Consider the following 26,055-nt stretch of genomic DNA (forward strand, 5'->3'; position numbering starts at 1 on the left):
AAGATTGGTGAGTTAGCCTTTGAAAGAATCCAATCAGAAGCCAGACTCCAGGATACCTTATAACAGCCTCTAAATGACATTCTCTGAATCTGCACTAGAGATTTTATTAATTAGCCTAAGCGAAATTAAAAATAACATTTTACTGTTGAAATAAGAAGAGTTTAGACACATAGGTTGACTAGAAATCATACACTGGCACCCCAGTGCTTGCAGAACAACTTGCAAAAACTGGCAAGCCCAGCAGTTGACAGCGTTTAGTGGCACTCTGTGCTGCCACTTAACAATGGACTTTTTTGTACCTAATCCAACTAGAAAGCTAGCTACACTCTGATATTAAAATATGGCTGGACAGAGAGCTGAAATTTCACCACGCTTACAAGAACAAGTTCTTCAACTATGTTTGTGCCTGCCTGCTAAGAAACATACGTATGCAGCAGACTTCAGTCTGAGGCTTGCTTTCATTGTAATATCCCACCACATAGCAGAGGCTATGAAAGGCTATATACTTACAGCTCTTAGCTCTAGTTGTCAGAAGTTCCCTGATGATTATAAAGTGTCCAATTGGTTTAGGTGAGTTCAACACAGAAAGGGACGCATATTTCTACGACTTTTTTTCATTCCTCTTATATATAGAACACTTCACATAACACAGTCATTTTTCAATTTTCTAAAAATAATTTAGTACAAAAATAATCTTGAAAAGCTAACTCCCTCCGAACAAGAAACAAAGGAAAATTAAGTGTCTTTTTTTTTTTTAAAGGATCAAAGGGAGAAACTTACCTAAGATGTAAAAGTTTGGGGAAAGACAAGGACTGGGAAGATCCAACTGTATGATCATACTGAGGCTCTGATCTAGGAAGTAAACACGTTTGTTACTGATTTAATCACAATATAAAAGTATGTTTTTTCCCTATATAGGAAAATTTCTGCCTCCAAAACAAACTTAAGAACCTAACTGCATTTGCCTTTATTCAATTTGCTTTAATCATATGGAAGAAAACTGATTAAAGACTTTTTGGTTTCTCTGAATCTTTTAATAGAAATTCTACTTCACTCTTAAAAGGCATGATAAAATCTTTAGTGCATATAGACTATCAGAGATTTCAGTCCATCACTGCCTCCCCCCGCCATGTAAGTTCCTCAAATACTCCCCACTGGCCATACAAATCATTACCTTAAAGTAATCACGGGGAGAGGTGGCGAGGACAGGAGTTTCTTAAACTGATGTGTACTTATAACTTCTCCATCAAAGTTTACTTCCCACATCCTGGAGCCAGGGCGAGCACAATATATTAGGGGCTGGTGGCCTGCAGAACATCTTCCAGGGAAGAAACAAGCCCCATATTCTCCATCTCTTTCCTTGTTTCCAATTTTCCAAAATTTTTCTCTAATACCCCACCAAAAAAGAGAAAGCATGTTTACTCACCAAAAAAGTCAAAAACATTGGCACTACAAATCAGCATGGCCATAATAACCCCACCCTCAATGTTAGCAACATACTGGAAAGAATAGAATGGAAAGGACAAATTAGGGTTCGAGCTTCTGATTTGCCATTAACTATTTCTGTAACAGGAAGCAAAGCACTTCCTGTTAGTGTTCAGTTTATCATCCTCAAAATGAGGTGCTCAGAATTAATGTGAACGCTCCTTTCAAACCTAAAAAAAAAAAAAAAAGAGTCCTTCCAAACCATTTCACACATCCTTGTAACCTACTGATTGCTTCCCAAATCATCTTGTTCTTTGGCCACTCCATGGAAACTAGTCATCTACTCCCCAACCCTGTCTCGAGACTACTCCTTGGCCACAAATACCCAATAAATTCCTCACTCTTTCCTCAAAATGGTAAGTCCTTCTGAAACTCTGTACCTTGGAACATTCTGCTCCCTTAGGATTACATGAGCTAGATCTATAAAAAATCCAGATACACAAAGCTGCCTGAGAACACGGAAGGTGAGAATGATGTCTCTTCCTAAACACTCCTTTACTTATTCCTGACTTAGCTCCATCATTCCTCCTGACAGACTTCCTTGACTCCTATAAGCTGAATTACATGCTTCCCATGCTGTTTTCAAAGCATTTAACCACATTATATATGGTAGTTGTGTCTATTTGAACAGTAGATTATGACTTTCTTTAGGAAGAAGGCCATTTCCTATTCCTCTGTAGTTGAATTCCCAGTGTGCAGCACAGCATCTGGTCCACAGAAAGCACTCAATACGCCATAGTGCTCCATATACTCAACTTTTTTATTGCAGAATGACCTAAAACGCTCTCTAGCATGAATCTACTATGTGATCTTTGATAATTTAATAAACATCCCTGTACTTATTTGCTTCATAAATAAAATAAAACATCAGCTTTACTAGAATATGGATGTGAAAGTGATTTGAAATGTATACAGAGAAAGAATTAAATGAGTATTACTGTTTTATTACCTATACCCCTTATTTAGGGAATAAAATACATTTTTGCCTATTTTATATGCTCTATGGTGTTTAACAACAGTGCTACAAATCCAGAGGAGTGCAATAAATATTTGCTGAGTAAACAAATACAGTCAACTCATTCTCATTTGTATGCTCATTAATCTTGATTTCCATATTTTCAAATGACATGTCACAGGGACAAGGTTAAGTATTTCATATACATTAGCTTAGTTAATCCTTAAAACTATCTCTACAGTCTGGATAGGGAAACTGACACCTGGCAAGGTTTAAAAAGTACAGAACTAGAATTTGAAACTATATTGTCAGGCTCCATCATCCAACGTCCTCCCTACTATAACACAGTGCTTTGTTCTGTTTGTTCTAGTTCCTCCTGGGAGCCACCTTGTTCATTAACAATACTGACAGAAAGTAGCAAGAGAAGCAAATTCATATCCACCACTTTGGTTAGTTAGTAGAAGCTTTGGTTTAAAAAATGCTGTTTTGTTTGGCAGCAAATATAGCTTGAAACGAACAAAACTTTTAAAATACAAATAAAAAACTTTTAATTATTGTACTATCCATGTCCCCCCAAATTCAATTCTAGCGTACAGAAAACACTTCTAAAACATGTTAATTTTACAGTTGGCTGTTCTCATAACCAACTCTAGCCACAACCCTGTAAAAGGAAAAACAAATCATGAGCAACCCTACTGCACAGACAGAAAAATAAATCTCCACTTATTTAGCTCTTTATTCCATTTCACTAGATCTTCAAAACAACCCCAATAAGGTGTTAATTCAGTTCAATTTTCTGACCACTTGTCAGAATTTCAGCCAAATTTCTGAATTGGCCTGTTTGGAAAACTTGAAAACCTATAGATGAAGAGTATTTTAAAACTCAGTGAAGCTAACAAATATTCTACCAAGATCTTAAAAGTGGATTTGCAGGCCAAAGGTCCAATGTCAAAGGATATATTAGAAGCAAAAGAGGTAACAGGAAAGGCACAAAAGCAAGGCAGAAAGATTCTAGTTCGCCTCTTCCCAGCTGAGTGATGCCAGGCAAGTTCTGTCACTCAGTGGGCCTAGGCTTTCTGATCTGCAAAAATGAAATGGTGATGCTAGATAATCTCCAGTTTTGAAAGTCCAACTTCATCACTGTTCTCATTCTGAAATAAGTCAGAACCAAGTACTTCATCCTGCCTAGTTCCATCCATCCATTCCTACTGATCATCTGCATCTCAAAGCCTTGCCTCTCTGCTGCACAGTTAGGTTCTCTGATACCAGACACCTACCACCTGCTATAACTGGTCTCCTTCCCACATGTCTTTCTCATCACAAGAAAATAAAAGCAAAGTACATCCTCTCCTCATCTTTCCCTCTACTGTCTCTAACAGTTAGCATACATTCCTTCAAAACTTTTGAAATGAACAGTCTCCTGCTTTCAAGAAGTGTAGTCTTCTGAAATACAAGAATCCCTGGAAAAACATAAAAACTTTCCAATCCTCGATAGTTTCAAGGGAATCAATTTCCAAACCCTGATTTTTCACATGTACACTTTCTTAAAATGATCTGAGAACCCACCTACTTAATGTGACATTTAAGGCTGTTACTCTCAGTGTGGTGCCCACTTACCAACTAGATCTCCCACAACTCCCCTACTCAAGCCAGACTAGCACATTTTGGAATATGCCTAATTCCTTTTCACCTCCCCTCAAGGGGCTGTTCTTTCCTCCTAGAATATCCTATCCCCTTTTAACCCCTTTCCTTCAAACTTCCCCATCAAAATTACTGGAGCTAGCTAGCTAGTGGGTCACTTGGGTTTATTATGCATTCTCTCTTCTTTTACATATACTTAAAATTCCCCTAGGAAATTTTTAAAAGAGGGGGTGGGTCCTGAGGAATATGGTAGTTGGCCATGGTCAATGGAATGGGGAAAAAAAAACTGGCCAGTGAATATTTCCCTGCAGTGAAAATGGCTGAGGATCTTAAGCCATTCTCTGCTCTGGTACTTACACCTAGCTCCAACACACTTCTTTGCTATTCACTGGACCTTTGGCTCCACCCTAGAGATTTTGGAAAAATATTTGTGAGCTTCACAAAGTTCTTAATTATCTTCCGTTCAATTTTACCCTTTAGTAAAATTCTACTAAATATACAGCAAATTTCAACAACAAACTCAATCAAGGAAGACTTCCTGATTCCCCATATTGAAACAGGCCATTGTTTGGCCTTCCCTCATGGCACTTAGACTAGGTTTCTTGGTAGAATTAATTGAATATTTATCTTAGTCACCCACTGGACTGTCTCAATCTCCTCTACTCTCTAACATTAGCTTTCACACAGCTCGTTCCTTATCAATACATTAATAACGGTATAACTGAACTGAGTGGTTTGGGCTAAATGACTTCTAAGTCCCTTCCTGCTCTAAAATTCTGTATTTCCAAGGACTCTTGGTTGGTCAATATACCTCTCAGTGTCGCACAAGAAGGATCGAGTAAGTGAAGATATAAGTAGTCTTCCATCCAAATAATCTAACTGGACAACACAGGAGTCAACTGTTGTTATTGTCTGAACAGGAAACATCACAAAGGCAGCAGCTGCCTAAAGGGGATATGACAAGGAAATCAAGTTTATTTGTCTTCATGAATATACATAATCTCCTTCTCTTTATCTTTTACCTGAAAGTAACTTAGACAACAAATAAAATTTTTAAATGGGCTGAAATTTAATTCACCTTTTAGGATATCAAAGTTTCACTCATTTAAAAGTTTTGTGAAATAATTTGCTATATAACTGCAGAAGAGAATTCTTCAGGCTCTGTTTGTGATTATCTAATCTTAGAAGTTGGAATGAAAAAGGTAAAGTAAGTTCTGGAATATGGGAGAGTTTTTCACCAGCAGATAGCATTTCTCCCTTTGGAAAAAAAGACAAATTAGGGCTATACTCTGTATAGAATTCCATCTGTATTTTGGATCAAAAATATATTAGGAATTAAGTGGTAACTTTGATAGGTCATTCTGAATATCTAATTCACACATCAAGAATATTCTTATGTGTTAATTAAAATAATTTAGCCAATGATAGTTGAGAGCTCTTCTTTTCTGCCAGGATCCTATGTGGAAGTAAGCCAATGAGAGACAAGTTCCCCACTTCTAATACAACAGCTCTGGAGGGGAGAGGCAGTGAGAAGCTGGTCAGCTCTGCCTTAACGACAGACTGGAGCATCCTGTTAGGGTAACCTGAAACTCAAGTCTTCTACACCAACAACTGTGGCAGGAAGCCTAGGGACCCACGCTGCTGAGCACAATCCAGGAAGTGTCTTTAAGGTTCTGTTCACAGTAAGTTATATCCTCCTGAGAGAAAATATACCTAGACCCCTGAATTTCTTCTAAATGAGGACCTGGAAAATAGGAACTTGGGCAATTAGTACCATTTCTAGGTCTGCCATTTTATTCACACAACAAACAAACAGGCATCTTTTCTTTCCTAACAGCCTAGTATTAAAGAATGCTCTATTCAAGTGAGCCATGCAGGTGAATTATGGAGTAATGTAACAGACAACGTGCAAATTATTGAAGTGAGCTCACAGAAGCCATTCTGCAATCATATCAAGCTAAACCAGGCTACCACACATACTACATGCAAACAATTCTCCTCAAAATTAATAGTCTGGGCTCTAGACCAGTCCCCCAAGAAAGACCGTAGGAAAAATTGTGTCCTTTAATTGAAATTCTCTAAGACAATACCTTATATTTCACCCACATACACAAAGAACTGGACTGGTTCTCACCTTTGCTTGTTTAGAAGTGTTGAGTTTGATGGCAGAAACTTTCCCCATATGATCACCTACAAAAACTCTAAGAATAGCTGTATCCCAACAGAGAGCTGTAATTTTTCGGCCTTTGTGTTCTGAAGACACATAAATTCTTTCTGGTTTTCCACGACGCTCTTGATTTAATTCCCAAACAACTACAAGACCTTGACTGCAAGAAATGAGTCACAGAAGCAAATTTTTGGCAATGGTGAATAAGATCACAGTATTGACTATATTAAATATACATGCAAACACTTACTCTTCTGAAAAGATAAAGTAGAAAGTGAAGGTATTAATTTCTTTGCTCTAGTCCACCAACATAACATAATAGGACAACTTAGATGTTCTAAATTATCTCTGCTACCTTTCTCTTTTAAGGTCACGGAAATGTTGTTGCTTCATATTAGCCCTTTCCACAAACCCAAGGGTGACCAACTGTCTGTCCTAGTTTACTTGGGTCTCAGAGGTTTCCCACAACATGGGACTTTCAGTGCTAAAACAGAGACAGGTCCAGGCAAACCAGGATGATTGGTCACACTACCTAACAAACACACAACTACATTTGTCAACTTAAAAAGCTTTTGGAAAAGATCAAATAGTTTTAACACAGCTTCTCACCTGGTAGCTACAGCAACATAATCATCATCATGTAAACAACAGGCGACCTGAGAAATTGCACCTTCCTAGAGCACAGAAGGTAAAATATTAGGCAGCTCCTCAAAAATGGGTAAAGTTTTATGTTTCAATCTCAAGGTTTACATTACTCTTTTATTCTAAGTGATTATTTGTAATGGAGAAATTCACGTTTATGAAAGATACTCCCTACGGATGGTATAAGACAGGGCTACCCCTTAATCTTACCCTGTGTGAAAGGAAAAGCCTGTGCTTCCAGCCGTCTTTCTGAATGAGATTGAGTCCTCCTCCTGAAGTGCCCAAGGCTAGCCATTTTCGAGACACAGTTAAGCTTGTACACTAAAAACACAGAAACAGGCAAATGTGAGATTGCCACAGTCACTTAACCAAATAAACTATCTACTAGAAATAAATACTGAAGATCTGTGTCAGGTTCCTCCCCCTACCCCACCCACCGTCTTGTCAAACATCATGGTACTCACACTCTCATTCTAGAATAGTGAAAGACACAGAAGGAAGAACATGTCGATTTTAAATGTTTAACTGAATCTCAAAATGGCTGAATAGGCTCAATTGTATAAATGAGTAACTTCCTCTTGGCAAAAGCCAGCTACTAGCCCATTCATCTTCTGTGTAATTGGGCTAGGTCATTCCAGCGCTGACCACAGGAAGATCAAGTAAGTCTCCAGGGGATAAAGCAGCCACTTTAATCATCTGCTCCCATATACCATTTCTAGTCTGCATAACTGGCACAAAACACTCACAGCTCTGAGAGCAAGTGAGCCTGCAGGACACAGATGCAGGTCATCGTACCACTATGTCTCTCCACACCTTCAGCCTGCTGCTTCAGCCTCCCCTATCTACCAGAGAAAACAGGGGCCCTACTGTGCCCAAAACCTTGTGGCAAAAATGACTGGTCGGCGAACAGACATTCCTAACCCTCTTTGACCTTGTTGCTTCCCACCATAGAAGCTGGAAAACCTACATCTTAATTCACCCAGTTTCTTTTGCACTGTGGGGAAGCCTTGTGATTCAAATCCAGCTGATGAGGCTAAGTCTGCTGGGGTTTCCTAGAAAGCTTTACCCTTCCACATAAATGGTAGAATCTGATGAAAAGAAAGTCTTTATCCTTGGCCCCCTCTTTTTTGCCCGAGGTGCTAATGGAGACATTAAGACTGGAGCCAGGACTCTTACCTTGCAACTGAGACTAATAGCCAATGAACAAATGATGGTAGAACAAGAAAGATGAAGAGCTTGGGTTCTCAGGAATGTCACTGGCCACTACACTAAACCCAGAAACAATAACCTCCAACAAAATTATAAACACCTTTATTGCTTAAGCCATTATTGAGAAGGTTTTCTGCAATTTGCAACTAAAGAATGTCTAACTGGTATCAACATTTACAATTGTTGCTCATATTACTTTGCCTATTACTTTCCATTCTCCCTTTGCTCAGAGACTGGAAAGGAGCTTTGGGGTGGGAGCAAAAGTGTAAGAATGCAATTATTTTGGAATTGGTTATGAGACTGTTCTTTACTATGTCATTCCTGGGTTTATTAAAAGAATTCAGGGTTTGAGGGAAGCACATACTTCTTCCCACAGAGCTAATTTTTAGCAAATTTTTTAAAGCTAATTTTTAGCCCTGTTCCCTAAAACAGAGGGTACTTCAAACTCCTTGTCTTGGAATGAACTTAGTATACCTGCAGTGGTTTGTGCTCAAAATGCAATGGGGTAAACTCATTTATATCTATTTTATTTTCAATCAAATACACTGCTTTCTGAGAGAAGACAGCAAGATCAGAAGGGAAAAAAATTCAGCAATCAATATCATGGTCTCCAAGGATGCGAAAGAAGAATTCAAATGACTGATTAAAAAATAAATCAAGAAAAGCTATGAACATATTACTTCTATGTGAGGTATTACTAGCACAGGCAAGAACACCCAATACTCCATAAAACATAGACAACACGGGTGCATGCAACAGAGAGCACACGAAAATATGAATATGAAAATAAAACTGACATAAAGATCAAGAAAATCACCTTTAGACGAGTGGAGTCCAGCCTCAGGGCTGCAAGTAATGGATCCAGAGACTCGAACTCTGCAAGAACATGGCTGTAGGACTCCGGTATCACAGGCACAAAGGTCATTTAGCCTGAAAGCTCAAACTGCGTTGAGTAATACGCACAGTACTCCTGAATCAAACCTGCAAAAATATGATTTAAGACACTCACCACTCATTCAGCAAGTATTTAATGTGTAGGTTGAGAAAATTGGGAAACATGAGAAAGGGACAAGGATCCCTACTCTGGAGGTGCTTAGCATCTAGGTGGAAAGAAAACATGCAGAGGTAATATTATATGCAATCATCAGCTTGTACGACATCATTCCCTGACTCTAAAACTCCCAGAGGATAAAATCCAGATTCTCAAGGCCCTCCACGATCCTATCCCACTCTACTTACGTAACAGTGGGAGAAGCGGAATGGACGCTGCGGGATAAAAGGTGAGAATTCCTAACTTAAATGAAGTCTTCTCAGCCTTTCCACTTGTCATTTTATTAAGTACCGTGGATGAAGAAAAATCAGGATTACTAAGACAAACAGTGTTGCTCACCATCCAGTTCTACAAGGGTTAAGTTGTACTCCACTGCAGTTGCTGACGACAGTGCCCTCTGGGAGGAAATTAACACAACAGTATGAGGCACCAGGAGATTTGGACAAGCAGCCCCCTCAGCTCGCTAGACATATATCCCAGGAAGAAGTTTAATCTCCCCAGATTCTTGCATCTTCCCATACTAAAATCATTCACTTGGATATCTGTTCTTTATGATTAGCAATAATCTTTTACCAAGATGTAGGCTTGCCTGCACTTATTTTCTAGCCAAAAATCTCATATAAACTGTCTTCTCCCCTACCTCTTCAGAGCAGTTTCCTCAGAGCTAACTGAGTATCTCCCAGGTTACAGTTCTCAGAAAGACCCTGAATAAACTCTAACCTGTTATATTGTTTGACTTTCTCTAAGTTGACTGCTTCTAGCAGAATATGAGGCACAGTGGTGCAAACAAGACAAATCAAGTAATTCCAGAAATCAGTCACTTTATAATCATATGGGGAGAAAAAGACAAATCACACACACACACACACACACACACACGCACACACACACACACCCAGGGCCCTCATAAGGGAAACATAAGCAAAGTAATACATTGGAACTTAGAGGACAGACAAATCACGTTGAGTTTAAAGTAACCACAGAACTGGGGGGAGGGTACAGCTCAAGTGGTAGAGCTTATCATGCACAAGATCCTGAGTTCAAACCCCAGTGCCCCCATTAAAAAAATTAATAAATAAATCTAATCACCTCCCACCACTAAAAAAGTTAGTTAATTAAAAAAAAATAAAGTAACCACAGAAAATGGTAGTGAAGTAGCACTGGACCTGAGTAGGCTTTTATTGGAAGGAAAAGGGAAAGGACAGCAGGTAGGGCAGCAATAAGCAAAGATACAGTGGATATATTTGGAGAATACAAGTTTAGTCCTTGGTTGAAACACAGGACAGAAGCCATGGAATAATGAAAACTAAAGCTGGGATAGTAACTCAGGCACAAGTTACAAAGCACTCTGAATCTCAAACCAAGGAACCCAAATTTTAATTTGGCAGAAAAAAATTTTTTTAATTCAGTAGGCAACAGAAAGGCACTGAAGGATTTAGTGTTGGGAGGTCACATAATTTCTGTGAAGTGCTGTGGGCAGACACCAGAAAACAAAGATTTGAGATAAGGGTTGCATAGTGAGAAAGTAAAGATGTCTCTTCATTTACTCAAGAAATCTGGTGGAAAAGGAGAAAACCTCTCTTGATCTTGTGAGCAAGGGAGACTCAATGAACAGATTTGTAGGCAGTAGCTAAAAGAAGTCTTTAGAATGAGAGGGACTGAAGATACAGGAAAAAGAAGATACAATTACCATACAAGATCCTAAAGAAGATAGAAACAAATAACATTGAGACCACAGTGGCTGTCTCTTCCACTCGTGATCTTAAAACAAACTCTGAGATGGATAGGCCATTTGCCCTTGATCTCAGTGAAGAGAGAATAATCTGGAATTTATGATCTAATGGGGTAAAAAAACCTAGTAAGTTTCTATTTTTCTGAAAAAGACTTAATGAAGATGAGAATGGAAAAGGAACAGCACAATGTTAGTTCTCAAGAGAAGCTGCTGTTAAGCCAACTCCAAATTTATACTTTTCTTTGTGCTTGTTCTCTCTGAAATGACTCCTTTCCCTCCAGGTCTCCTTATCCAAAATCTGCCTAGCCTTTCAGGCTCAGAAGTCCCATTTCCCAGAATTCTCAAAATGGAAGACTCAAAGGTAACTCAGTGAACACAATCATGCAATTCAGAAATTAGTCTTACCCTTGATCCCTGAACATTTGCAGGGAGGGAAAGGAAGTGTTCCATCTCACAAAGCTGCCCATTCCACTCCTCCACAGCTCTCTGTTATATGGCCCTTTTTTTTTACTGTGGTGCTGAAACCTGATGACTTGTAGCTTTTATTAATTATTCCTAATTGTGGCTTCTACAGTTTAAGGGAATATGTTTACTCCATCCAAAACAGTCGTTTGGTATTTGAAAACTGTTGTAAGTTCTTCTAAAAATTTAACATGACATGACACTTTCCAGATTCCTCTCTGTTCTGGTCAGCCTTCTACTCAGACACTTTAGTCTGCCTGAAAATGTGTCTAGAACTGAACATAAAACTTCTTATGTAGCTGGATACACAGAATAGAACTGAAGCACTAACTTCCTTGATCTGAACATATTTCTATACTATCTCCTAAAATAGCATCAGATGTGTTTTTAAAGTAGCCTCCTCACACATTTGATTCAACAGAGCAAGCAGTTAAATAAAACCCAAAGAATTTTTCATATAGAATGAGTATAATCTTTCTAGCCAGTACCCAGATACAGTAGAATTAAGCTCAAATTGAAAGCTGCTATTAACCAAATATGACAATGGATGTATAAAGTACCTAGACATTTGAAAAAACTGTTCAAACAAGGACAGAATGTTGATAATTGTTAAAGTTGCATTAGGTGTACACGAAAGTTCATTATGTTATACCACTGCTGTCTATGCTTGAAATTTTCCTGGTAAGATCTTTTTTAAAGTACTTACTTAACAATAAGAAATTCTGTACAAACTTTCAATACTTACCCCTGACATAATCTATGATCTTATCCTTATTTCTTTTTCCATCTTCATCTCCACCATATCCTCTGTCCTATTCTACAGCTATACAGAGCTATCTCTTATTCCTCTTTCATTCTATGAACTTTCTGTGGCTCCATGATTTAATACATCCTTGAATCTTCCTCCATGTAATATAACCCTATCTTCCTGCAATGCTGAGTAAACTATTACTTCCATTAAGTCTGACAAACCTCGAGCCTAGCAAAACACTAAACAAATTGAAGGTGGCCATAAATGCTCACTAAAGTCAACGAAAAAAGCTTTCTGAAGAGTTGGCTTGCCCAAGGTCACAGAGCTTATAAGAAGTAGAGCTGAGACTAGAATCCACTAATTCTGAGTCCAAATCTAGTCATCTTTCCATTTCCCAGCATTACTTGATGGTAACATAAACGAGTAGTAGGATCAAGAAAAGGCTTTTCTCATCGCCCTAATACTCATTTTACTTATAATGCACCAGTGTTTGCTGCTCGAACATCCAACGCAAATCACGCTCTTTTCCCCACTGGGTGCGTGGAAGAAGGGGAAGCGAAAGAGAGAAGGCAGAGAGCAACAATTAAAGATACTATGCGAAAGGGAAGTAGATATTTCCTCATTTCTATAACGGGCTCTTTCCACCCAAGAAGTAATAGAGAACAACTCTCCACTTCAGACCGAGAAATGGCGACTCGCTCATTCATGCATTTAACATGCCTTGCATGCACTACTGGGGACAGTTCCTGCCCATAAGCTCCCTGCCTAACTTTTTAACAACAGCAACTTTAATAGTGTATTCAGATCTCTTAAGGAGAGGAGCCTCAGTAATCAAGTTTTCAATGTCAGGCTCATAGACCAGCAGCCCATGGGTCTCATCCCTGCTCCACCATCTCCAGGCCAGTAGCCCCGAACTTCCAGTGGAGTACATACTCTCTCCCAGCTGGACGCCGGGACACTCACCGCGCACCGTGAGCCACACCGGAGCTTCAGTTTCCCCTCCCGCCCCGCCTCTCACGGCTTACGTCATCCCAGAGCGTCGGGGACGCTGGGACTACGCTATTAACGGCATTTCCTCGTCACGTGATGGACCACGCCCCTGCTTGAGCGTGGTCCCTCCCCCTCAGGCCGCGGTCACAATTACGCTCTCTGCGGCCTGCAGTCAGCTGGCCATTGCTGGCCGAAGATGCAACGCCAACCGGGACCGGAGGAGTTCTAGGCCAAAGGGGTGAGCCAGCCAGGATCCTGGGAGCCCTCACCGCTTAAAGCTGGCAAGAGGAAATGAAACAGGCGGGCACCAGCGGGGGAGGGAGGGAACTAGCGGAAGGTGTCATGGCGGCCGCGCTCTGGGGTCACGTGCCTCGCAGACCCGCCTTAGTACTTCCGGTCACGTGCCCTCAGAGTTCTCGCAGCCAGCGATGGAGGCGAGACCCCCCAGTAACAGAGGCGGCGGCGGCGGCGGTGGCTACTGGGTTTCTGCCCCTTCCCGGCAGCGTCTTTGAGAAGCGCAGCGGAACTCGATCCAGCCCAGTTACTTACTCCCTGCCCGGGGTCGTAGCTCCCACCTGGTAAGTTTAGACCGAAGAACAGGGGTGGGTGGGTGGGTGAGGAGCTGACAGGCCTGGGGGCCGCGGGACGGCGCGAAATCTGCCCCTTTTTCCTGTGTCTCTGTTGCCGTCGCCACAGCTTTCAGGCCTGCCGTCACGGTTGCTCTTTATTATCTTGAAGGGGGAAGAGGCGACCCCTAATCTACTTGCTTGTGGGAAGCCTACCCCTCTACTGGGAGCAGGGACTCAAAGATTTACCCAAAGCTGAGATCAGACTTGGCTCCTGAGAATGAAGGACGTGGAGGCCTCTCTCTGGCGGGGGAGCCCTTCCCGTTAGAAAATGTGCTGTTGAGTGTTTCGGTTTCTGTAAGGGAAAAGCTTTCACCTTAGTGTCCGCACACCTTTTGCTTCACCTGTCAATCCTGCCACTCTTAAAACCTTCTTAGCACGTGTGCCAGTTCACCCCATACACACCAGGTTTTGGTCCGTAGCCAATCTGATCATTTTTAAGATAGACAGCCAACACATAGAAGTATATAATCATTTTAGAAATTCCCCAACGTTCTCAGGCTAAATTGATTAAGGGGGTGTATTAGGTTGACTCTTAAACGCCCGTTTCAGGGGTGTAAAACTGGGGGAGAGGAGGTGAAAGATAAAAGACCTAGCCTTTTGTCTATCAGAAGACCCATTTTTTAAAACACGGTAAACAAGTGGTTTAAAATATACCTTGCATTAAGTATTGACTCCATAGATGAGTGGAACAGTTTGTCCCCATGAACGGGAACCCCAGTATATAAAGCAGCATGCTCTGGTAGAATTGAATTTGAGAGTGCCCAGCCCACCCACTCAGCCTTCCCTCTTGAAACAGTTTGAAAACCACTAAATTGAGCTTTGGTAACTAAGCCAAGTTGTGAACACTTTGACCCTTTGTAAAAGTCACAACTACAACAAATGAGATTGAGAGGTCACAACAGAGGGGAAGATAACCTCTAGTATCAGGCTTACGGCTCACAAAAGGACTGACCTCTGGAAAGAACTTTGTACCTTTTAGCAGACCTAAATCCCTCATTTGGAAAGGAGGGAAAGATAATTTGGGGCAGTTAAACTTGCTGCTACTCTCACTCAGCTGACACTTCACAGTGCAGCACATTGATAGATTTGAGTCTCTCCTAGGTATTATTAAATACACATGCTAGTGCTAATGCAAGAAAATAATAATAATAATAATAACCCACACAAATGCAAAGAGAGCTCTTTAAAAATATTAAGAAGGTTGGTGCAAAGAGAAGGCTCGGTTAAATAAAAGGACCAAATGCTCAGCTCCTGTCAGTTGTGGCTGCTTCCTGTACGTACTGCCCTCAAGGCTTAATGTTGTCTCCCTGCTGGTCTATCTTTACACCTTTTAGCCCTACTTTCCTGTGCTGCTGATTTTTCCTTACCATCGGAACGTCTGGTGTACTTTGTGCTTTCCTAGCATTTTGATCACTATTTCTACTTTATGGATACTGCTGGTAGAGGTGTCTTTGTCTCTTACTCTTTTCTGTCTTTCCTGTCTTCAAGGTGGCAGTGTCAGGCATCCAATAGTCCCTCCTTTCTCCACTTTGATTACCAACTGATTGCTGCTGTTTCAATTTTGGTATTGTACTCTTGTTAGCATGCAGTATTTGTTAGTGAATGTGAGCATGTATTTCTCTCTGTCTTGCGTCTCTGGGGCGTTTTCCTCCTCCTGCCTCTCCCTGCACTGCTGTAAAAAGAAAAAGTGCTTAATCTAAAAATTGCTACCTCAGTTATTCCCCTTAACATCTTCCTTGTGTATGTAACTATCCTTAAAACAATATCTGGTCATTCTTTATCTATTTTCAAGGTCTTATTCCCTCTGGTGCTGAATTGTTAAAATTTTTTTGGATTGCCTGATGGCAAGCAGCATTCCAAATCTCCATTTTGTTCGCTGGCAGACACAGAAGTCCTCTAATAATAATCCTCCTTTTAGAGGGTGATAAAGAGTTTCTATTTCACTTGTTGCCTTTTTTTCTGCCCCATTTATCTCTGCACATTGGGGAAGGGGATATAAGTAATGGAAATGCAGAGATACAGGATGTAGAAAATGGAAATTGAAAGATTTCTCCTGAATATTTTCAAATTTTTCCTATCCTTATTTATTTACAAGACAGTTACTGGAATCTGTGAGGAATGGTACTCTAGTAGAGAACTTCAGGGCTTCCAGGAGTTTAGCTGAGGATGTATGTGCAAAGATTTCTTGTTGTGTCTCACCAGGATTATATTCCTTTAAAAACAGAAATCTTAAATAGATGTTGCAGATATTTATTGAACTCTTCCTATAGGCCAGAGCATGCTGCTGCGTGCTGTATTGCAAGGAACACAACACATGCAGCCTCTGCCCTTCTCAGTGAAGCTTGCAGTCTATCGGGGTAGACAGGCATTAAAAGAATTACTTTAAAAATGTATTACCATAGTGGTAAGTGCTGTAAAGAGAAGATAGGAGACTTTGCCTGGTAACTTTGAAGCTTAGAGTAGACTGAAAAAGTGAGTAAAAGCCAGTTAACAGGAAAGGAGGAGAATGTGCAGAGGCTCAGAGCAAGGCATGTATGTACATTTAGCTTCAGGCAAGAAGATATTTAACTGCAAATGAATTAATAAGTTTACTGGAGGATCTTGCTATTTAAAGAAGTCTTGTGGCAGATTATTTCATGAAGTAAATAATCTTCCAAGTAAAGCTAGATCTACTTCAAGCCACTTTGTTTAAATGTAACTGCACGGATATATTTTGTAAACAAAATATTTTGTGGCTCTTACAGAGATCTACTAGAAAGAAGTTTTTGCCACTGTCAAAAAAAGTCTAAAAGTCACAGAAGTCGATACAGGATTGCCCCCATTGTTCTATTGAACTTCCTAAAACTGTTCCTTGTACAATTAGCAGAAGTGCTACAGATGACCAGGGAAGTTTGCCAAGCAAGTTAGCTGTGAGACCATTGACTTGTAATTCAGTGTTCAGTAACTTATCTCTGATATATTTTTAAAGCTCCCCCTAAGTGGATTTTAATATGAATGGTTTTACATAAGTTACATAACAGGATGTGTTTTTCCCAACTGATTTAAAGTAGCCATTTAAATCTAATTTATTCTCCACTTTACAGTTTCCCCACCTTCATTCATCTTTCTTCCTTACCTTTCCATTTCAGAAATTTTTTGTTCTTTTCCAAACCTAATACTTTTATTTGTTCCCGTAAGCTCAGTTAGTTGAGGACTTACTTTATCAGCTGTCCTTGCTCACTGCCTGTCCTCCATATATGTACATACTTAGAGCTGTCTTGTAATTATCTGCTTATCCCCCTCCACACACCCTCTCCCATCTATCTCAGATTTTAATTCATGTTTCCTGATATGTGGGTTGTATGGTATGCATTACATAGTATAGACAGGCTTTCTCAAAACTTTTAATAGGTATATATTTGATAAAATGAATATTAGAAAATACTGAAATTTAATTATTCATAGGCATTATAAGTTTTTATTTATAAAGTTTTAACACTAAGTAAGAATAATACACATATTCTAGAAATTGAAAATTACAAATATTTTAATTTTTACCCACGCTAACACCCCTGACACTTTCCCATGTTAACTTATAAATGTGGTCTAATAGAGAATAAACTCTTGGAAAAACATTTTTAATAACTGCTTTTCTCATTACGAAACACACATTTATTGTAGATAATCCAGAAAACAAAAAGATCATTCAAATCATCTGTAATCCTATCACCACAGGTAATCACTATTAAATTGGGTATATGTTCCTCTCATACATATTTGCAAAACAGCATAATGGAACTCCAAGGTCAGACTGACCCAGATTCAAACCCAGTTCTACTGCTTGCTGCTTTGGGAAAGCATCTTGATCTCTCAGACCCAGTTTCCTGTATCTGCAGAATGGAACTAATAATAGAACCTACCTCAGGATTGTTAACTGGGGACTGAATGAGATAATGCCTACCAAGAGTTTAGTCCAATGCCTGGCACATAAGTATTCAGTATATCTTAAGGTTTTTTAAATTTAAGAATATGAAGTCAAACTTCATGGGGTGTTTTTTTGCTTGCTTTGATCACCTAACAGTGTATTGTTTTCATGTCATTAAGTAGTTTCAAGTTATTAAGTTTTAAAACAGTGATTTTTAGACTTTTTAAGCAACCCTCTAATCAGAATCTTACAAGGACATCAAATGAGTTAAAAGATGGTATTATATATTAAAAATTTTGACCATTTATCATATATGATACATGGATATCAAAACTGGAGATTGTAAAATGGCATGCGGAAATGTTTTCAGTGGTGAGTGAAAAACAAGATAGTTAACTTGGCTGTATTTCATGATTACATTTGTAAGGTGGATACAGGAAAAATAAGCATAATTTAAAATTAAGAAAATTAAAGTTAAGGTTGTGGGGTTATGGAAATTTTTTAATCCCTTTTTGTTATTGAACTTACTAGGCTCTGTCCCAACATTTCCAAATGCCCACACAATACAAACTATCTCCACCTGCATGACTCAACAGCACTTCACACTCATCGTGTTCAGAACTAAATTCCTTGTCTTCACTTTCAAACCTGTTTTTCCTTCTGTTTCTGTAAATGGCATCACTGTATTCATGACAGTAAGGCTTAGAAGTGGGGGATAGCAAGCAGCTGTGACACCTCCTTCAGCATTTAAAATACCTATTCATCCTGCTTCCTCAGCCCTACTCCTTGTCCTTCTCTCTCCATTCTCACTGTCACTAGCCTAGGTCAGGCCCTTTCTGGTCCCTCTCTTCAGACTCTTTCATATTGCCACACATTAATTTCCTATATTATAAATCACTCCCCTGTGGAAAAGTCTTTAGAGATTATTTGATGTTTACCACATAGTGGGACATTCTCCACTATCTGCCTCCATCTTAACTCCACTAACTGCCTTCATACCTCACTGGTCCCCATCCCCATCATCAACTTTGTGCTTCATCCAGAGCAGGCTACTTAACATTCCTGCAGTTTCAAGCATTTGCCCCAAGCCATCCGTTTTCCCTTTAATGCCTATTTCCTTTCCTCTGTCAAAATTCTCTTTCAAGACCCAGTTCGTAACTAGCATGTCTAAAAAAGAATAAGCTACTGATATGTGATACGGTGAATTTCAAAAACTGTTAAGCAAAAAGCCAAAGACAAAAGAATACATACTGTATGATTCTATTTATATCAAATCCTAGAACAGCCCAAAACTAATCTGTGATGATAGAAATCAGAAAACAGTTGCTGGAGGATAGGAGGAAGAGAATTGACTAGAAAGGAACATGAAGGAATTTGGAGGGTGGGAGAGGGTGGTGGAAATGTTCTCTGTCTTGTTCTGAGTGATGGTACACAGGTATATACAGTTGTCAGAACACATCAAACAGAACACCTAAGACCTGTGTATTTTGTTGTTTTGTTAATTATACCTGAATTTTGTTAACTGCCCTAAGATATTTATGACAGATCTTTGACAGAGCCTCTCATGTGAAGAAATTAATCACCTCTGCGTTTTGTCTCCATTTGGGGACTTCACACATTTTAATTTGTATTCACTAACGTGCACACGCGCACACAGCCCAATCTTGCTCACTAGAATGGAAGCTCTCTGAAAGCAGAAATCACTACTGGCAGACATACATCTTTGGATAATCACTAGACTTCTTGGCTCTTTACAGAATTATTGAATAAATGTATTCACACTGACCCTTTTTGATTTCCATTCTTGTGGAGGAATAGCCTACAAGGAAACCTATGAAAGGGAGGATCTAGCTACTTAAAACTCGGAATCAACTTCAGAGAAATTGAATTTTCACCTTTTTTTTTCACTTTTTGTTTTTTTCACTTGTTTCTTTGATTTCTAAATCACTGCCTCAGTGAATAAGAAATATTACAATAAAACTCCACTTGTTTTGCTTGGCACATTTGAGTCATATGACATCTAGATATGCTAACTTCTCAGAAATTATACTTTATTCCTGAAGAAGTAAATGCTCTTAAGTTCTATTTTAAATCATTCCTTTAGGACTGAAAACTGAAGTTATAGCTTAATCAGAAATGGCAGATATGTGGCATTTGTGCTAACACTTTCCCCATCCTGGCCCATGCCAGACTTTATCAATCATGGCATCTTCCCTATTGAGCCCAGACAACCTCAGATTCCTTTTCAGCCTCATATTGCAGGTAGCCACACAAAAGGCTCTAGGATTTGGGTTGGGCAGCTAAGATTCCCAGAATTGGGAGAAGTGGAGGGCAGCTCCAGGCTGTTTCCTAGGTAACAGATTAGCCATGTAGAAATGAATCTTCGGCCAAGACATGGAGAGCAGTTGAAGACATTTGATTGTTAAAAGATGGGGGAAATAGCATCTGAACTGTTAGGTCTTAAATTCTTTCAGTTTTATTTTTAAGCACACAGGAAGAAACTTAGACCAGGTTTTAGCTCTGGGAGTGGTTCTAGGAAGGTCACACAAACCCAGTGACCCTTAGGTTTTTCAGTTAAAACAAATTTGAACCAAATATCCAGTAGGGTGCTGTGTAATTTAAAAGTTCAGCAATTCTAAATGTAGATTAAAGACCCCATATTTGTAGTCAAATCATACATTTAAGATTTAAGACTATAACTGAGGGAAACAGAAAATTGAAAAATACTCTGATTAGCATATGTAGAAATGGTTTGAAAACTGCCAAATGTTATAAATTATGATGTATAAATTTACACCTGTGATGTGAGCAAAATGAAAATTGATTTTAAAGGAATAATACCACACGGCTTTATCTTCAAATTTGAATAAGGGAAGAGAGGATTTTTTTCCTCCATATTATTCATTTTAGATTTGGAAGGAACTCGTAGAAGCAAGCAAATCCAACCCTGATTGATATGTGAAATCTTTTTGTCTCTTTTAGCACCTTTTAGCCATCATGGCAACTTCATCTGAAGAAGTTTTGCTGATTGTAAAGAAGGTGCGACAAAAGAAGCAGGATGGAGCTCTATACCTTATGGCAGAAAGAATTGCTTGGGCACCTGAAGGCAAAGATAGATTTACCATCAGCCATATGTATGCGGATATTAAATGTAAGTCAGCTCTAGTAAGGTTTGATGTATGTCATATTTGTTAGTAATTTTGTAAGAAGATTGCTTATACAGTCTTAGTTGATTTTTTTATTATAATATGTTCACAAAGAATCAACCGTATGGAAATAATTACAAAGTAGGATCACAGTGTATATTATTCTGTAACCTGCATTTTCTACTTAGTAATAGAATATATACAGTTTTACATGTGTAAACCTACCTCTTGTAAAGATCTCCACACATACCTTCTTTTAAGAGTTGGATAGATAATAGTCCACTGAATGGATGTACAATCATGTGTTTAACCAGTCCTCTGTTGAAGAACATTTAGGAAGTTTCCAGAGCTTTGTAATTGAAAACGATGTTGCAGTATAGATCTATGCCCTAATATTTTTGTGCGATTGTGTATATGGGATACATCCCTGCAGTGGACTTACTGATTCAAATGGTTCATGCATTTAAGATCTTAATAGATGATGCCAGATTGCCCCTAATAAGAAAAATTGTATCATTTAAGTAAGTTGTCTAATTAATCATCGATTATGTGACCATCATCTGTTGAGAAGATAGACTCAATTTTATACTAAATGTAGATAGGAGAGATACAGAGCGTAATATCTTTATATCCCTTCTACGATTTTCAAGTATGAAGGCTAAAATCAAAACTCCTCTTTTCGAATATGCACAATTAACTTCGAATTTATTACCCAAAGAGTGTGTTACTTTGTGGCTCAATAATAACTAGATATAAAGGCACCAAATGAATCCTAGGGTTTACAACCTTTACTCCAAAAGGGATTTCTGCAGTTTCCCTAATTAAAAGATCTTGAATAGGAGAGATCCCAAGGGAGACTGAGCAACAGAGCCCTTGACAAATTGTGGTATCTTAACTGTGACCATTAATATGGATCCATTTATTTTCCTGGTTATAAGATTCTCCTGTATAAAATCCTGTATAGATTTCAGGGAACATGGCACCTTGAAACATAGACAACCCTCAACTTGTAAACCCTCAGTTTACAAACACCCTTTGTGTATGAACAGTTGCCCCAATGACTTACCTCTAGTTTGCTGCTGGGAATGACCAACATTCTCACCTTTCTCCACTGAAATAACTTAGTATCTTAATTTTCAAAAGGAAATACTGTTTAAAATTCATCATAATTCAGCACTGCCTGAGCTATCTGGTTCTTTGTCCACTGTCCTGGTAATACTGCTTCCTTTTAAAACTTTATTTCTGTGGAGAAGTGCCTCCTCAAGTTTTTAATAATAGTGTTACAAACTAACATTTGTATTACAGTAGGCTTATAAATTAGAAACTGCCTGTATTAGCATTTCTCTTAAATGGAAGTCTGGCTCTGTAGCTTTGCAAAACGCATACTGTGATACCCACAGCATGCAATAAAGAGCATGCTTATCTCCTGTCTCAGTAATTTTTCTCTGTTATTGGGGAGCAGAGCATACCCAAATCTAGGTCTGCACCAGTCAGTTTTCATTTTAAGTTGAATATTTGAAAGAATGCTCGTTTCTGAAAGAAGCCATTGAAAGTTAGCAATAATGAATTACAAAGGTGAAAATCAGCAGTTAAATAGTAAAAAAAAAAAAACTTCAGAAGTAGACCCCTCAGAGTCAAGAGCTAAGATAGAGCAAGAATAAAGCAGTGCCTAGAATAAAGATACCTAGAAGGGAGTGATTGTTTTGGAGGAACGGGATAATAGAAGAGGCTGGCTGACAGTGTAAACTGCTTCATATGGCTGTTTTTGGCAGTAAGATATTTCGTCTAAACTGTTGGTTTGGAAGCAGCATCTTCATTGAAAAAGTTGGTTTGTTTAAGTGTTGGTAGGTTGGTTGGGGCAGAGAACTCTGGGTAGTGTGTTCACAATACCACGAGTCACCCATTTAATGAGACAAAGCCCCTGCACTTCTGTTTCCCTTGTGAAGAAGACAAGCCATGAGGCCTACTCTTTAAGAATACAAGTTCTCCATTATGTAGGTATATTTTGACATTCCCAGCCCCAACTTATGAAAATCTTGAAAGTTACAGAAAAATTCAAAGAATGGTATAATGTATATCTATATAATGTATTCTATCTAAATATTAGTTATTTTGATGTATTTGCTTTACTATGTGTGCATACACTTTGCTTATAATAGTATCACACCAAGAAAATTTTAATAAATATCCAGACCATTGTTGCATTTCCCCAGTTGTCCAAACAATGTTTCTTATAGCTGTGATTTCTTTTTAACCTATCCAATCTCAATTCATGTATGTAGATGTAGTCTCTTTAAGAGTATAGGCTTGTAGGATATCACACATTCTGATTATGTCTGATTGTCTCCTGAAAGTTTTGTTTAATTTGTTCCCGTATACCTGTATTTCTTTTAAACTGAAAGTCAGGTCTGCAGGCTTTATACTCAAGTCAGACATTTTCAGTAAGAACAGCACATCGGTGGTGGTGCTTACTTCCTATTCTGTCACCTCAGAAAGCCCACAGTGTCAGGTTGTTCCGCTTTTAATGAGGCTACGTTTGATCACTTGGTTAAAGTGCTGACACCTGATGTCTCAAATGTAAAATTGCATATTTTCCTTTGCAGTTAGGAAGTAAGCCATGGGCTATGCTTTAGAGTTTCTGAATCAGATCATTTTTATTGATAATGATAATGTCGATTGGAAGCAGCTGTTCAGGATGGATTCAGGACTTCTAGTTGGCTATTTAGAAAGCTTTAAGAACCTGCCCCAGCTGAATGGAAACACTAGCCCTTTAGTATCCGGAGGTGGAAGCAGTGGATGAGAAGTACCACACAGAAAGTAACCTGAAGAAGGAAGCAGAGTGTTGGCAGTGAATTTGTTGAACCATGTTGTGGTTATATGGGATTATTTGAGAAGAGTGCACTTCTACACAAGCATCAAGATTGGAATAGGGCAGCTGAAACCCAAAAAGAATCCTGAATCTTCTTGGGAGGAGAAGTAACCTATTGTATAGCTGTTTCCACAGAGTGTCCTCATCTAATTAGCCTCATGCTTCTTTTTAGGCCAGAAAATCAGTCCGGAAGGAAAAGCTAAAATTCAGCTTCAGCTGGTTCTGCATGCAGGGGACACAACTAACTTCCATTTTTCCAATGAAAGCACAGCAGTGAAAGAGCGAGATGCAGTGAAAGACCTTCTTCAACAGCTGCTGCCCAAATTCAAGAGGAAAGCAAATAAAGAACTAGAAGAGAAAAACAGGTGAAGGAGGAAAAGAATAGCCTTTTAAAGAGACACTAGGCTCTTTCCAGTCAAATAATAGTTTGTTATTTCTCACCCCTTATGCTTTGATAGTGTAATATAAGAAAATATGGGCTTTGGTATCTTTACCTCTGGGTTTGGTTCTCAACTTTAGCATCATCGTATTAGCTGTTTGGCTTTGGGCATATGAGCTGTGTAAACTCAGAGGTTTAACTGCCTCAAGCTTAACAACTGATTAGGAACAGAACTGAGATTTGAAGGTGCTAAGGTCCCTTAATTCTCTCTTAGTTCTATGTCACAGAGAGAGACTAAACCATTAGAAGTGTTTGTGAATAATAAACCTGAAAGAAATCATATTGTAAAGTTGAGAAAGCGTGTAAAATAATGAGAATTTCTGGTAAGATGTATTATTCCATCACTAATATCTTTCTGTACTTACGGCTCCAAGTGCTTATCACCATGACAAATTAGTTGCTAGAAAATCTCAAGCGTACCTCCTCTCTTCCCCATTCACCTTTTTGTGAAAGAGAGTCCAGTACAGTACAAATACAGGCAATGACCTTTGTGTCGCTGGAACTTCATTTAGCTGCACTTAACATTCGTTCCTCCAAAAATGTGGGGGTCTTTTTTGTTTGTTTTAATTACTGACAAATGAACTAAATGCAATCATCACAAAATGAAAATTGGGTGTTTTGTGTTGCTAGAGTCTTTTTAAAATGTTACCAAAATGGTGTTTTATTCTAAAAGTTCAATATGTTTGATGTATTCTATCACCAGAATGCTGCAAGAAGATCCTGTTTTGTTTCAGCTTTATAAAGACCTTGTTGTGAGTCAGGTGATCAGTGCCGAGGAATTCTGGGCCAATCGTTTAAATGTGAATGCAACAGAGAGTTCTTCTACAACCAATCATAAGCAGGATGTTGGCATTTCTGCAGCATTTCTGGTATGTGACCCTTCTAGATTTCTAAAGAAGAAAAAAGAAAACCCTGATTTTTGTGTTAATGGTGCCATTTCTTTTGTAAAATTTAGCATTTCCTTAAAGTAAATTAACAGATACTTTGGTATTTATGGTATTCTAAAATATTTTTAAAATACATACAGAATATTTTGAATTTTTATTTCTTTTTGCCTGTTATATCTTCTTGGTTTTTGGACCTGACCCTAGCATTCTGGAAATCAAATGAACTTTTTTTTTTTAAACTGAAGTATAATCAGTTACAGTGTGTCAGTTTCTGGTATACAGCACGGTGTCCCAGTCATGCATATACATACATGTATTTGTTTTCCAAATGGACTTTTGAAAGAGAATATTTTAGCAATTGGACTAGTATTTATTTTTCCTAATACTTCAAGGACTTTCTGATACCTTCTTTATGATTGCATATTTTACTTGTAATACAAAGTTAAATGTATAGTGAACATCATGTTTTTTTTTTAAGTAAGATTTGTAAATAAGAATACCTTACGTGTGGAATTAGAAAGTGAGATTTAATCTATAACTCTGGTAAAACCAAAGCAGTGTTTATACATTTAACAAAAATTTGAATACCAGCTACATGTTTGGCATCTTTCTGGGTAATTTAGCAGTGAATTGAATTCATAAGGCCTTTCTTAAAGAAATCAGTCAGATAATAGTTGTTTAGTAACCAAGGTTTATAGTGGTTTTGGTAAATACAGAAATTTTATTTTAAAGCTTCACTTACATGGGCCTATTTGACCGTGTTGGACTTTTCAAAAAGCAGATTTTACAGGTCACTGAAACTATGTGAAACCAGGTGAGGCTTCTGTGAGCCCTGTCTCTATGCTAGAAGTAAAGGTGAGGGACTTATCTCTGTCTCTGTATTTCATTCAGAAAGTCTGTTTTTCCACCTTTGGACAGTGTCCCCTGGGTGCTTTGACATCTTCACCCAATATTCTACAAATACAGATAAACATGTGGTCTTTATTTTAGGCTGATGTCCGGCCCCAAACAGATGGATGTAATGGTTTGAGATACAATTTAACCGCTGATATAATTGAGTCCATATTTAGGACCTATCCAGCAGGTAAGAAGAATC

At 38.7% G+C, this 26,055-nt stretch overlaps 2 protein-coding genes across 8 annotated transcripts in view; one reads left to right on the forward strand and one right to left on the reverse strand.

Moving 5' to 3' along the window:
• The window catches only part of HPS5 (HPS5 biogenesis of lysosomal organelles complex 2 subunit 2), a 51,490-nt gene extending 38,050 nt beyond the window's left edge, over positions 1-13,440 (reverse strand). For 4 of the 7 annotated variants that reach the window (XR_012076612.1, XR_012076611.1, XR_012076610.1 and 1 more), the window contains exons 1-8: positions 13,059-13,188; positions 8,917-9,080; positions 7,101-7,211; positions 6,858-6,922; positions 6,216-6,408; positions 4,893-5,026; positions 1,175-1,387; positions 781-852 (exon numbers count right to left, since the gene is read on the reverse strand). Coding sequence is in view for 4 of the 7 variants with exons in the window: in XM_015243620.3 (XP_015099106.1) it covers positions 781-852; positions 1,175-1,387; positions 4,893-5,026; positions 6,216-6,408; positions 6,858-6,922; positions 7,101-7,211; positions 8,917-9,024 (896 nt within the window). In the remaining 3 variants the exon portion in view is untranslated. Of the gene's footprint in view, positions 1-780; positions 853-1,174; positions 1,388-4,892; positions 5,027-6,215; positions 6,409-6,857; positions 6,923-7,100; positions 7,212-8,916; positions 9,081-9,338; positions 9,366-9,489; positions 9,548-13,058; positions 13,189-13,354 lie in introns of those variants that run through there. The other 3 variants (XM_072969642.1, XM_072969645.1, XM_072969644.1) reach the window with 3 other exon arrangements.
• Positions 13,228-26,055, forward strand: part of GTF2H1 (general transcription factor IIH subunit 1) — a 31,795-nt gene continuing 18,967 nt past the window's right edge. Inside the window, exons 1-6 of the mRNA XM_072969646.1 lie at positions 13,228-13,323; positions 13,497-13,663; positions 20,601-20,769; positions 23,806-23,998; positions 24,776-24,941; positions 25,950-26,043. Of these exons, the coding sequence (XP_072825747.1) occupies positions 20,616-20,769; positions 23,806-23,998; positions 24,776-24,941; positions 25,950-26,043 (607 nt within the window). The 5' untranslated portion in view covers positions 13,228-13,323; positions 13,497-13,663; positions 20,601-20,615. The remainder of the gene's footprint in view (positions 13,324-13,496; positions 13,664-20,600; positions 20,770-23,805; positions 23,999-24,775; positions 24,942-25,949; positions 26,044-26,055) is intronic.

Source organism: Vicugna pacos, chromosome 10 (genome assembly GCF_048564905.1).
Source record: "Vicugna pacos chromosome 10, VicPac4, whole genome shotgun sequence".
In the NCBI taxonomy this organism is placed as follows: domain Eukaryota; kingdom Metazoa; phylum Chordata; class Mammalia; order Artiodactyla; family Camelidae; genus Vicugna; species Vicugna pacos.